At 33.5% G+C, this 12,632-nt stretch overlaps 1 protein-coding gene across 1 annotated transcript in view; it reads left to right on the top strand.

Moving 5' to 3' along the window:
* Dnah7 (dynein axonemal heavy chain 7) overlaps window positions 1-12,632 on the top strand; it is a 293,210-nt gene that overhangs the window by 100,174 nt on the left and 180,404 nt on the right. The window contains exons 20-22 of the mRNA XM_040294623.2: window positions 5,292-5,485; window positions 6,852-7,050; window positions 9,681-9,821. Coding sequence (XP_040150557.2) covers window positions 5,292-5,485; window positions 6,852-7,050; window positions 9,681-9,821 — 534 coding nt within the window. The remainder of the gene's footprint in view (window positions 1-5,291; window positions 5,486-6,851; window positions 7,051-9,680; window positions 9,822-12,632) is intronic.

The raw sequence follows: 12,632 nt of genomic DNA, 5'->3' as shown, positions 1-12,632 counted from the left end.
AGATGGCATCTTATTTCAGAGAAGACTATTTTATCTAAATTGAGAATCTGGTGTTTAGTGTAACCACCTTTGTCATTTATCTTAGCCAGATCTTCTGGGTAACTTGCTGCAGTTTCTATATCAGCACTTGCTGCTTCACTTTGCATTTTTATGTTATGAAGACAGATTCTCTCCTTAAACCTCATGTTCCAACCTCTGCTAACTTCAAACTGTTCTTCAGAAGCTTCCTCAGCTCTCTGTATTTGTAGAATTGAAGAGAGTAAGAGCCTTGCTCTGCATTTAGCTTTGGCTTAAGGGAATCTTGCAGCTGTTTTGATCTTCTTTTTTTATTAAATTATTTATTTATTCTAATTTGTTAATGTGATGGCAGAATGCAGTTCATTTCATATTACACATATAGAGCACAATTTTTCAAGTCACTGTTTATACACAAAATATTTTCACACCACTCATGTCTTCATACATGTACTTAGGGTATTGCTATCTAACTTATTCCACCATCATTCCTACCCTCTTGCCCCCTTCCTTCCCCTCCCTCCCCTTTGCCCTATCTAGAGTTCTTCCATTCCTCCCATGCTCCCCTGGCCCCATCGCCATTATGAGTCAGCATCCTCATATCAAAGAAAACATTCAGCTTTTGGTCTTTTGGGATTGGCTTACTTAGCATTATATTCTCCAGCTCCATCCATTTACCTGCAAATGCCATGATTTTATTCTCTTTTAATGCTGAATAATGTTTCATTGTGTACATATATCAAAGCTTCTATCCTGACTACTCAAACTTTCTCCACACCAGTTTAGAGCTGCTTCACTTTTTTATATTCATATAACTTCCTGCAGGAACTGTTCCTTTCCATTTACTTCTTGGCCAATGGTTTGGCAAGAGAAGCCTACCTTTTACCTTATCTTGACTTTCAGTGAGCCTTCTCTAAGCTAATGACTTATAGATTTTAAAGTGAAAGATATGTCACTCTTTCACTTGAACAGTTAGAGACCACTGTAGTGTTATTGAGTGTCTTAATTACAATGCTGTTGTCTCAGGGAATAGAGAGGCCTGAGGAAAAGGAGAGAGATAGAGGGCTGGTCAATTGATGGAGCAGCCAGAACGCATACTACACTTATTAAGTTTGCCATTTTACATGGGTGAGGTTGTGCTACCCCCAGACAATTATAATAGTAAGTATAAAAGATCATTGATCTCAGACTATCATAACAGATATAATAATAATGAAAAGGTTTGAAATATTTTGAGAATTACCACAATGTGACATAGAGATGAGAAATGAGCACAAGATGTTGGGGAAGAAATGATAACAATAAACTTGCTCTACACAAGCTTTCCATGGACCTTCGATTTGTAAGAAACTTAGTACCTGTGCAGCATAATGAAATGACATACAATAAAATGAGCTAAACCTGTATATAATTTAGGTACCCTCCTCTGCTAACTTCAAACTGTTCTTCTGCAGCTTCCTCAGCTCTCTGTCTTCATAGAATTGAAGAGAGTGAGGGCCTTGCTCTGGATTTAGCTTTGGCTTAAGGGAATCTTGCAGCTGTTTTGATCTTCTATCCCGACTACTCAAATCAGTATGTTTGTTATTTGTTGTCCAACTCCCCTGTGGAGGCTGGGGTCTTTGTTTTGTTCACTGTTGTCACCTAAGCACTGAAAATTGTAACTGAACACAGCCAGACCCCCAGCAAGTATTTGTTGAATGAGCAAATGAACAACTGAGGTTAATTCTTGAATCAATTCTGAATTTATTCTGAAAGCCCTTCTGTGAAAATTCATATTTAGGTAAGTGGACCCTGAGATCCGGATTAACCCTGAAATATATCCTGAGTCTGAAATGAAAGAATTTCTTCTCCTGATTAAGTCAAAGAATCAAAGTTGCAGGGGATCTTAAGGCTCTGTTTGACCCACATTTTTATTCTTAAGTGAATGAGGTTCTTACCAGTTGTCTGTTGTCCAGGAATTTCTGATGAGGAAGGTTATGATTCCAAAAGTTGACCAAGAAAGCTTGAGCTTAATTCCGTGTAGTATATACAACTGTGTTTTCTGTGGAAGCTTTCTGGTAGCAATATTTAGAAAACTCTTTCTGTATACCCAAATAAAAGTTTCAGGCCTATGTTAGCATAGTCCTTTGGCTAGGAAATATCAAATCAACCTATAGATCATTATTTAAGCTGATGAAATTGGTGATGCTTATGAAGCAAAAGAAGACACGTGAAAGTTATAAAATTGTTTCTTTAATCAGAATATATGATGGATAATAATTAATTTCTTTCCCTTCAAGAGACATCAAGTGTCAAGGAAGTCACACCAAGTTCCAAGTTTCTAGTAGTTTCCTGTTTTCACACCTTATTATTATATATTGAGAACATAGCCAATCAGTACCAGCCTGGTACCACGTAGTGGGTGGAAGTTCCTTGAGCTCCTCTGTATGGCTACAGGCTTCACCTGCCTACATTCCTCAGGCATTCAACATATATTCACAGAATGCTTATTCTGTACCAGGATTTTATGGTGATACTTCAAAGGGATTCAAAGTCAGTTTTACTTTACTATGATAAATATCTTTCTTGAAGGATTGCAGATTATCAAATGTTAATTTTAACTACATTGAAGTGGATGAAGCAATTTAAGTGTCTCATTTGCCCCTTTTCCCTGGAGTCAGTGCCTGCCCCCTCTTTTTCTCGCCCCTCTCATCCAGGTATGGAAGGGGAGTGGGGAGTGAAGAGGAAGTTTTAAGTGTATGTGCACAGTATTAGTCACTTCAAGTATGTTGCTAATTGGGTTCTCATGCTACCTTTGAGAGCTCTTCTCCCCCTTTTATAGCTAGGAAAAGAGATCAAGCCATGATCTGAGGTCACACAGGTACTAAGAAGCAGAATGTGGGATAGAAACAAGTTCTGTCTCACTTTAGGGCCTTTCCTTTATCTGCAGCAGTCCTTGGTATATTCCTGTTCTCCCTGGGAGAGGGTGAAAGTGTTTATATTTCAGTCATGAGGTGATTACTTCTTCGTGTTTTTTCTGAAGTCCATATACAGAAGTACACAGATTATTGCCTATGTTCATTTAGAAGTGGCATTTTTGTTTCAGTCATTGAGCTAATCTGATTGGTTTGACCTTGGGTTTAGTACAGACTGAGCCCTAATACAAAACCTGAAATGTTCCAAAATGCAAAACTTTTATTTTGGATTTTGAATTTTCAGATTAAGGATGCTGGACTGGTAAAATTTATCCAAATTAAAAGAAAAAAAACCCACCTCTGAAATCTGAAAAACTTCTGGTTCCAAGTATTTCAGATAAGGAATATTCAACCTGTAGTAAAAAAAAAATTTAATTGAATGCTTAGTTTTTCTAGGATTTTTTGGCTTGCTTGTTTGTTGTTTGGTAATTATATTATTTTGAGAAAGGAATGTGACTTGTTATTTAAAAACTAAATTTCAAGCTTTCAAATATTACAGCAACATTACAAGAAATTATTTAGACAATTATTTGGACAAGAGAAAAACAAATATTATTTATCTCTCTGAAAGGAGTTTTTCCCCTTTGATCAGCAATTCTGCTTTTAAAACACACACACACACACACACACAAAAAAAAAAAAAAAAAAAAAAAAAGAATACTTTTCCAGAAGGTGGCGCTTGAAGAACACCATTTTGATTTTTGGATTTAGGAATATAGGACTACTACTCTATTATGTATTGGATGAATTGTACATTTTAAACTATGGCCTGAGTCTTTGTCCTGGTGTGTGTGTGTGTGTGTGTGTGTGTGTGTGTGTGTGTGTGTGTATGTGTGTGTGTGTGTACCTAATATTCATTTGAAACACAAAACTGCTAGGAAATAAAATAAAATGCTTTCAAGATAAGTTGATTTGATTGTAGTATGTTGTTCTTGTTTTATTAAGAAAATAAATAACAACGGTAATTGTTTTGTCCTTCCTTTGCTTAAATTCTTTTCAAGTTACATTGTTAAAGTTCAAAATAAAGCAGAAAAGTATATTTTTTCAGTCACAAAGTACCTTAACAAAAATGTATTTTAGAAACTCTTGAAATAGAATAAATTTTTATAGGAAAAAGTTTATAGCTGACATTTTTGGTTGATCTTTCTGTTGTGACTGAACACCCAAAATAAGTTTAAATAGTTAATCTTGAAATTCAGTGTTTCTTTTTAAATGATGTTCTTTTATTTTTCAATTTTATATAAATTTTCTTAAATACCCTGTGATGGTAATAAATGTCTAGGGTATTCTGATGGAATTTTTATTTGGCCTGATAATTGAAATCTCTTGTGTTTAAAGCTTTGTTAGTAAAGAATTTTTCCATGAACACTGAGCTAGGAATTATAAAACCAATTATAGACCTGGATGACATCAATCATGTGCTAAGGAAAAAAGAGTTTTATTTCAACTATATCTAGATTGTATTTTAATATATATTTCTGAAGATTTTCACAAACCCAGTGGTTAATGTATAGATATTCTGAGAAGTCAATAAATTCTTTTTTAAAAAATAAGAGTTCTTAAGACAAGCTTTTGGTTATAATTCTTATTTTGAATCATGAAGTACAAAAAAAAAAAACACCTCTTTTTAAAATACTTGATTCTGTTTGAATCACTTTGAAGGAGATAGCTCAGAGTGACACTTTCATGTCCATGCTTTCAAGGTGGGCCAGTTTTAGTCTCTTGGGAGCTCAGGAAGAACACACCTTGAACTTAAGTCCTCGAGCAAGCACAGTTGCTTCCAAGGGTGGTGGTTTATAAAAGTTTGTAGAAAACTTCTCCACTACCCACAATACTTATTTATTACCTATAGTTTTTAAAAACAGGAATGTAGATTATTTTACTGATAGCAGTAATATTCAAAACTTTCATTATAATGATGACTTACTATTTAGGGTATATTTTCTCAAAGAATAAAAGACAAAAGAACATATTTCATCCTATTCTTTACCACCCACCATCCTTCTTGCAAGTTCAGATAGTATATTGTCTTTTTTTCTCTCCATCTCTCTCTGTGTCTTCTTCTCTCTTACTCTTATAGTTTCCAACTCAGAATAAGAAATAGTGAACATTATGTCTGAAGATCAAGTCAACATGACTTTTTACATGACTAAAGAGGCTTGTTAGACCTAGAATATGCAAGATTGATTTAAAAAGTAAATATTCACATTAAAATTTACATAATCTTCATTTGAATAAAAATATGGAATCTAAATATAGTATGAAAGTAAATAAAGTTAGTTATCTAATATTTTCAAGTTGAGGGTTTTCTCTTATTTTTAGGATAAACGTGTTCTGTCAGTGGTAACTATTGAGAGAATGCTGGAAAGACTGAAAAAATCTAATGAACTTTTGGAACTCATTCTTAAAGGACTTAATGAATATTTGGAAAAGAAACGTCTCTTCTTCCCCAGATTCTTTTTCTTGTCGAATGATGAACTTCTTGAGATACTATCTGAGACTAAAGACCCCACTAGGTAAGCAACTTACATGTATTATCATACATGGCTAAGTTTATATTTGTATATAAACAATTATATACAATCATGCTTATATGATAATTTTTCTTCAAGAATATTCTAGATATTACCAACAAACAACTTTGAATAACTATTAAAAACTAGTAATATCATTCAATGATATTTTCCCCAGTGCTGAACCTTAGAATGGATTTCACATTTGATCAGATATTTTCTAACAGATTATTTTCAGGGCACATTCCTCCTCTTCCTCACAATTAAAGTAAAAGTTAGTAGCTTTGCCATGACTGGCAGTGTCCTCATTCAGCATACATGTTCCCTTTGCCTACGATGCTCCTTACACAAATGTGCACGAACTTCTTCCTTACATCCTAGAGGTGGTGTGGAAACCTACTCAAACTCAGGCAAAACTATGCTACTTAAAATGTCATGCCTCCAGCACTTCCCAGACTTCCGTTGGTTTCCTTATTTTTCCTTCTGCCTATTTGTTGTCACCGGGTGTACTCTCTAATTTACTTATTTGCATACTAATTGTCTTCCTCTAGCATAATATAAACTCTATGATTATAGAAAGTTTTGGCTATTTTTTCCCCACTGTTGATTCCTCAATCCTTAGAAGAGCATCTGATATAAAGAAGGAGTGAATATATATATTTGTTACGCAAATTTGTTTATTTTATATATTGGGCCTTCAAAGAAGGTGTCACATAGTCCAGATTAAAAAAAAAAGACAAATTTAGGTTCCATTTGAGTTTTATACTCTGCTTCTTTTTGCCCATTTGAAAGATGACTGCAACTGGTTATTAGCAATGTGCTCAAAATGAGGGGTGTTGTCAGTCCCATCTATAGTATACTGAATAGACTAACAGTTGAGTATGCCAAAGCAGTTGATTTAATAAGCTGTAAAGTACTAAACTTAGTCCATAATTTTAAAGCAGTCTCTAAAGACTCCACTTGAAATGGCTACTTTTGTGCACTTGAAGATTCTTCAGCTTAGTGTACTTAGCTGTGAGTTAAAACTCGTTTGGTTGTTTGTTACTTTTGGCATCTTTCAATTCATTATATTACAAGCAAAGACTTAAGGGTATCTCCTTTATAGCTCTTATTATAATTGTAACTTTCACAGATTTTTTTGTGGTTATTCAATTAGTACTAACCCCTTAACTGGATTGTATAACCCATTTAAGCAGATATTTTGTCTTTTTTTTTTTTGCATTATTTTGTTTTTCTTTATTTTGTTTTTGTTTTCTTTTCTGCTCAGTATTTCATTTCCATAGGCCTAACACTGAGTACACATTCATTAATTTTAAAATGTTAGGGATTGCTTTAATTTGATTAATTCTTTAATGTTTTTCTTTGAAAGGGTGCAACCTCACTTGAAGAAATGTTTTGAAGGAATTGCAAGGGTAGAATTTACAGAAACTTTAGATATTACTCATATGAAGAGTAGTGAAGGAGAAGTTGTGGAACTCACAGATGTCATTTCAACAGCCAAAGCCAGAGGTCAGGTGGAGAAATGGTTGGTTGAGTTAGAGAGAATTATGATTAAATCCATCCACAAGGTAATAACTGGTTATACTTATTATTGCTTTTAGAAAAAAAGTGATAAAGTATTAATATTATTTCAAATTTATCATTGACATATGTGTTGTTATTTAAATAGAATTACCATTTTAAGTGTAATAGATGCTTAAAGTCTAAGGTAGTTATTTTGTAGTGACTCACTTGAAATAGAACAAAATACCATTCATACTACCCAAGAATTTAATAATGTGTTATTTCTTACAGCCACATGATAATGTTTTCATCATCAATTAGACACACTTTTGTTTACATGAGCTATTTTAGTCTTGCCTTGGAAGCACATCTCTATATGTTCACATCAATCTCCTTGACAGATATGAATCTTATTGTTCTCTGTGTAAAATACATACTACAACATCAGAAAATCATAATATATCATTCAAGTAATGCCGACTTCATGCTTTCCACATTTCATAAATCACACTGTTAGTTCAATTATTTTTTATGTTAGTAGAGAATTTCAAGGCATTCTCACAAATAGATTGAGCACTTAAATTTTTTTTCTATAATATGGGCTTAGTAATCAAGTTAAGTTTTTCATAAAGAATAAAAATCAGGCTGGGGATGTAGCTCAAGTGGTAGCGCCCTCGCCTGGCATGGGTGTGGCCCGGGTTCGATCCTCAGCACCACATACAAACAAAGATGTTGTGTCCGCCAAGAACTAAAAAAAAAAAAAAAAAAAAAAAAAAAAAAGAAATATTAAAAATTCTCTCTCTAAAAAAAAAAAAGAATACAAAAAAGAATACAAATCATGATTAAGACAGAGAGGGAAGGGAGCATAATTAATTAATTTTTAATTTTTTTTATATTCTTTCATATTATTGGAGACATTTATTAGAATCTAGGCATTTAATGTCATCCAAGTATCTTAAGGTTTCTTTCTTATCCTAAATATAGCTTTAATATCTCCCCTAATAATATTTTTCAGTAAATGTAAAATCTTTTGCAATTTTCTTTTTCTCCCTGTTATGAATAACATTAAAATGAATGTATTTATAAATATAACTGGTTTGTTTGATTGAAATAGCTATTTTTTCATGATAACTTCTCATGTGTAGGACCACTAGGCCAAAGAAGAATAAATTTCCATAGACCTTGATAAGTATTGAGAAATAGCATGACTATTTATGTACCCATTAGCAATGCAGATGAATTTGGCAGCATTAAATTGAGTTATATGGTTTCTTAATTGATGTCATATACAGTTATAACTCATTTTTGTACACATGCCTGTTACTATTTGAACTATTCTTTTAAGTTTGTTTGTCAAAGTGCTTAGAGAAAATATTTTGGCTGCCACCTTAGAGCATTAAGATGTGGTAGCAAGAAATTTTATAGGAAATACATATCTGCACCAAACACTCATGTGCAAGTTTTTGTTGGTAAAATAATCAAGTAAATGCAACATAAAATACTATAAATAGGAGATATGTGTGTTATTCTGTTGTACTATATGTATTTGCATGCTTGCAATATGATTGCATATATAAGTACATACTATGAACATAGTATTCATAGAGATAATAATAATCTACTTTGGAATTTTATATAATAATTTTTCTCATCATCTAACTACAAATAATCCTTTTTGTGATTCAGATTTTAATGTCTTCTTCTTGTTCTCCCCATAGTGTCCTTTACATATTTACTCCATCCTGGCATTTCTCGGCTCTGCCTTTCTATTCTTTTATTTCTTCCATCCTTCAGTTAGCTGTCCATTTTTACCTGCCCTTTCTGGCTTCTGGGTTTTAGAAATTTTTTGTTGTTGTTGTTATCAATCACCATCACTCTGTCCTTTATCTTTGTTTGGTTTTATAAATCTTCCAGATAGACTAGAAATCCAAAAAGTTTGAACCATTTGTATATGTTTCTCTAAAACATCTAATTTTGACAGTTTTCTTGAAATTCATACACCTGTCAAAGAACGTTACTACTTTTGGTTGGTACATTTGATAGACTGGACTGTTTCCCCACTAATGGCTGGTACAAAAAGTAGACATACCAGTCCAGGGAACATATGCAGCAAAGAACATAAATTAGACTTCTTAGCTTTACAGCTCTCAACTTTCCATGACAGAATTCATACATCTGTTCCTGTCATCATTACCTTGGGAGTCAAAATATACAGGATTGAGAGGGAGGGAGGTCTGGAACATAGGACACTTTAGAACACTGCGGTTCTTCACATATGCATGTGGCTGAGTGAAAATCTGATGAAACCAAAAGAAAATCATTAGCCTTAAATTTTATGGATCTCATTTTGGAATTTTTTTTGAATTTGTATTTTGCAATAAAGTTACTCATGCTTCTCCAAACTGATAGAATGTCTTTGGCTAAAACTTGTCACGTGATTACCTGATTTACTGTGGTTCCTACAAATTGACAATGAATCAGCAAAAGTAAATGTTATATATTTGCTTTGCTAACAAGTATGTGAATCAAATTGAGTTTAGATAGCTGAGTTTTGATACTTTATGTGAATCTTCCATAATTAGTTAAGAATGTTGTAAAAAGTTGAGCAGTTTTAGTTAGTCTATTTTAGGAGTTTAACTCTTCATTTTATAACTTCTTCAGAATGGTTCATTTTTAGCATTTTGTTTTTAATTAGGTAATTCTAGATGCGATTTTGGCCTATACAAAAAATGAACGAATTAACTGGGTAAGAGAATGGCCTGGACAGACTGTTCTCTGTGTATCCCAAACCTTTTGGACAAAAGAAGTACAAACAGCTATTCCACTGGGGCTAGAGGTAAGCTTTTATCACCCCCAATTTTTTCAATAATTGCCTTTTCCAGAATATACTTATTTTACAAAATAGAACAAAGACAGACCACATAAAATCTTTTATGCTACAAGTCAAATTATAGATTCCTTAAATAAAAATATTATATCACAAATAGATAAAAAAAACTTAAAAAAATAATTATGTAAAACTTATGTCTAAACCACTTGGCTATTCACATTATGCAAAATTTAAGGGTATTTGATCCTCCATCTTGTAATTATATACATTTGTGTGCCTTTAAAAATAGAGGACTAAAGGATGGGGATATAGTTCAGTTGGTAGAGTGTTTACCTAGCATGCACAAAGCCCTGGGTTCAATCCCCAGCACCACCAAAAACAAAACAACTAAGAAACTTCCCCCTAAACTCATAAAGATTTACAGATATAGAATAATAAAATTCTCTTTTATGCCTTGAATAAAACTATCCTATATAGACAAGGGATCAGATGATTTATTTTGACTATTTTTTGATGTTTGATTTTTTTTGATGTATTGATTTTGAATAAGTGATATTTTGAATGATGCTTATTATTAAATATTTAAATATTCTAATATATTCATATATCTGAAATAAAAATTAATTAGATGGCTGCTATTAACTAAAAAGCAAAATTAGACTTAATGCAAACATTAAATCCTTGAGATAGGATTTCAAGTGAGCCAGTTTTACAGTTGGCCCATCAGTCTAGCAATTGTAGATTTTAGTTTAAAATCACTGACTTTAAATGCATTTTGACATGGAATTTTGTATGTCTTTAGTGCTAAGGCAGTGTTGAACATTAGAAAGTGTCAGAGTTTGGGAGGGATACATGATCTCTGTGGGCAGGTAGATACCAAAGAGAAAAAAGCTGAGCAGTACATGCTTAAATTACTGTAGTTTACCAACATGTTACTTACTTCTTTCCAGGAAAGAATTAAGGGTGTAGGTCAGGTTGTAGACATTTTTCAGAAAAACGGCTTTCTTCTTGAAAACCAGAGCAATGGGGACTCAGGGTTTCCCTAAAAGCAGTAAGCACTTGGGGTTATTTCTTGGGTCCTGGCTGTGTTTGCCACGTGCATTTTTCTCTATCCTCAGTGGGGTCAGAGAATTTGTTGTCTTTTCATTCTTAAGCTACCATTTCACCCACCTTCCTATACAGTGGGATTACTCTCTCACCAAGTCTAGCTAGTGGGGAGAGCATAGTTTCCTGGGATCTCCTTTCCTACTCCCTGGCCCTATGACCCATTCAACCAACTTTGTCACTCACCAAGACAAGTGTTTATGTATTTTCTAAATTTCTTCAGATTTAATGTGGTGTTTATTACATCTCTAGTCTTATACCAAGCAGGCAGTAACATGGAGATGCAGTGTAGGTTATTCCCATTTCAGTGGGTCTTGTGCTTAAATTACCTGTCTGTAATTCTTCCCACATTGCGTATAGATGAAAATAGTATTTTGGGTTTTTTTTTTAATTTCTTATTTTTAGATTACATGACAGTATTTTGACATGTTCTAAATACATGAGTGCAACCCATTAAAATTTTGATCCCATTTTTGTGGTTAAATATAATGTAGAGTTATACAGGTTGTGCATTCATCTATGTGCATAGGAAAGTTATGTACAATTCATTCTACTGTCTTTCCTATTCTCATGCCCCCTCCCTTCAGTTCATTCCCCTTTGTCTAATCCAATGAACTTGTATACTTTTCCTTCCTACCCTTCCTTGTTATTGGTTAGCATCCACATATCAGTGGGAACATTTAGCCTTTGGTTTTTTGGGACTAGTTTATTTAGCACAATATTCTCCAGTTCCATCCATTTGCCAGCAAATGCCATAATTTTTTTCTTTATGGTTGAGTAATATTCCATTTTGTATATATACCACATTTTCTTTATCCATTTATCCACTGAAGGACACCTAAGTTGTTTCCATAGCTTGGCTATTGTGAGTTGGGCTGTTATAAACATTGATGTGGCTGTGTCACTGTAGAATGCTGATTTTAAGTCCTTTGAATGTAGACCAGGAGGAGATAACTGGATCAAATGGTGTATCCTTTTCAAGTTTCCCAAGGAATCTCCACACTGCTTTCCTTAGTGGCTGCATCAATTTTCAGTCCCACCAGCAATGTATGAGAGCACCTTTTTCCCCATATCCTTGCCAACATTTATTGTTACTTGTATTCTGGAAAATTGCCATTCTGACTGGAATAAGATGGAATCTCAGTGTAGTTTTAATTTGCATTTCTCTAATGCAAATTAAAAGAGAAGTTGAACACTTTCTCATATGTTTTTTGAGCATTCATATTTCTTCATCTGTGGGAAGTGCTTGTTCAGTCTCTTTGCCCATTTATTGATTTGGTTATTTGTATTTTGGGTGTTAAGTGTTTTGATTTTTTTGTATATCCTGGAGATTAATGCTCCATACGATTGTGCAGAGGTGGTAAAGATTTTCTGTAGGCTCTCGCTTCAGATTACTTTGTTCCTTTTGCTGTGAAGAAGTATTTTAGTTTGATGACATCTCATTTATTGATTCTTAATTTTACTTCTTGCACTGTAGGTAGGAGTCTTATTGAGGAAGGTCTGTTCCTGAGCCAACATGTTAGAGAGTTGGGCCTACTTTTTCTTTTAGTAGGCACAGGGTCTGAAATGAGTGTTGTGCAGGGTGAGAGATAGGGGTCTAATTTTATTTTATTACATATGAATTTATAGTTTTCCCAGCATTATTTGTTGAAGAGAGGCTATCTTTTCTCCAATGTGTATTTATGGTAACTTTGTCTGGTATGAGACCTAGGT

This window comes from Ictidomys tridecemlineatus, chromosome 7 (assembly GCF_052094955.1).
Source record: "Ictidomys tridecemlineatus isolate mIctTri1 chromosome 7, mIctTri1.hap1, whole genome shotgun sequence".
Lineage (NCBI taxonomy): Eukaryota > Metazoa > Chordata > Mammalia > Rodentia > Sciuridae > Ictidomys > Ictidomys tridecemlineatus.
The sequence above is the reverse complement of the archived record's forward strand: the minus strand, read 5'-3'. Positions and strand labels throughout refer to the sequence as shown.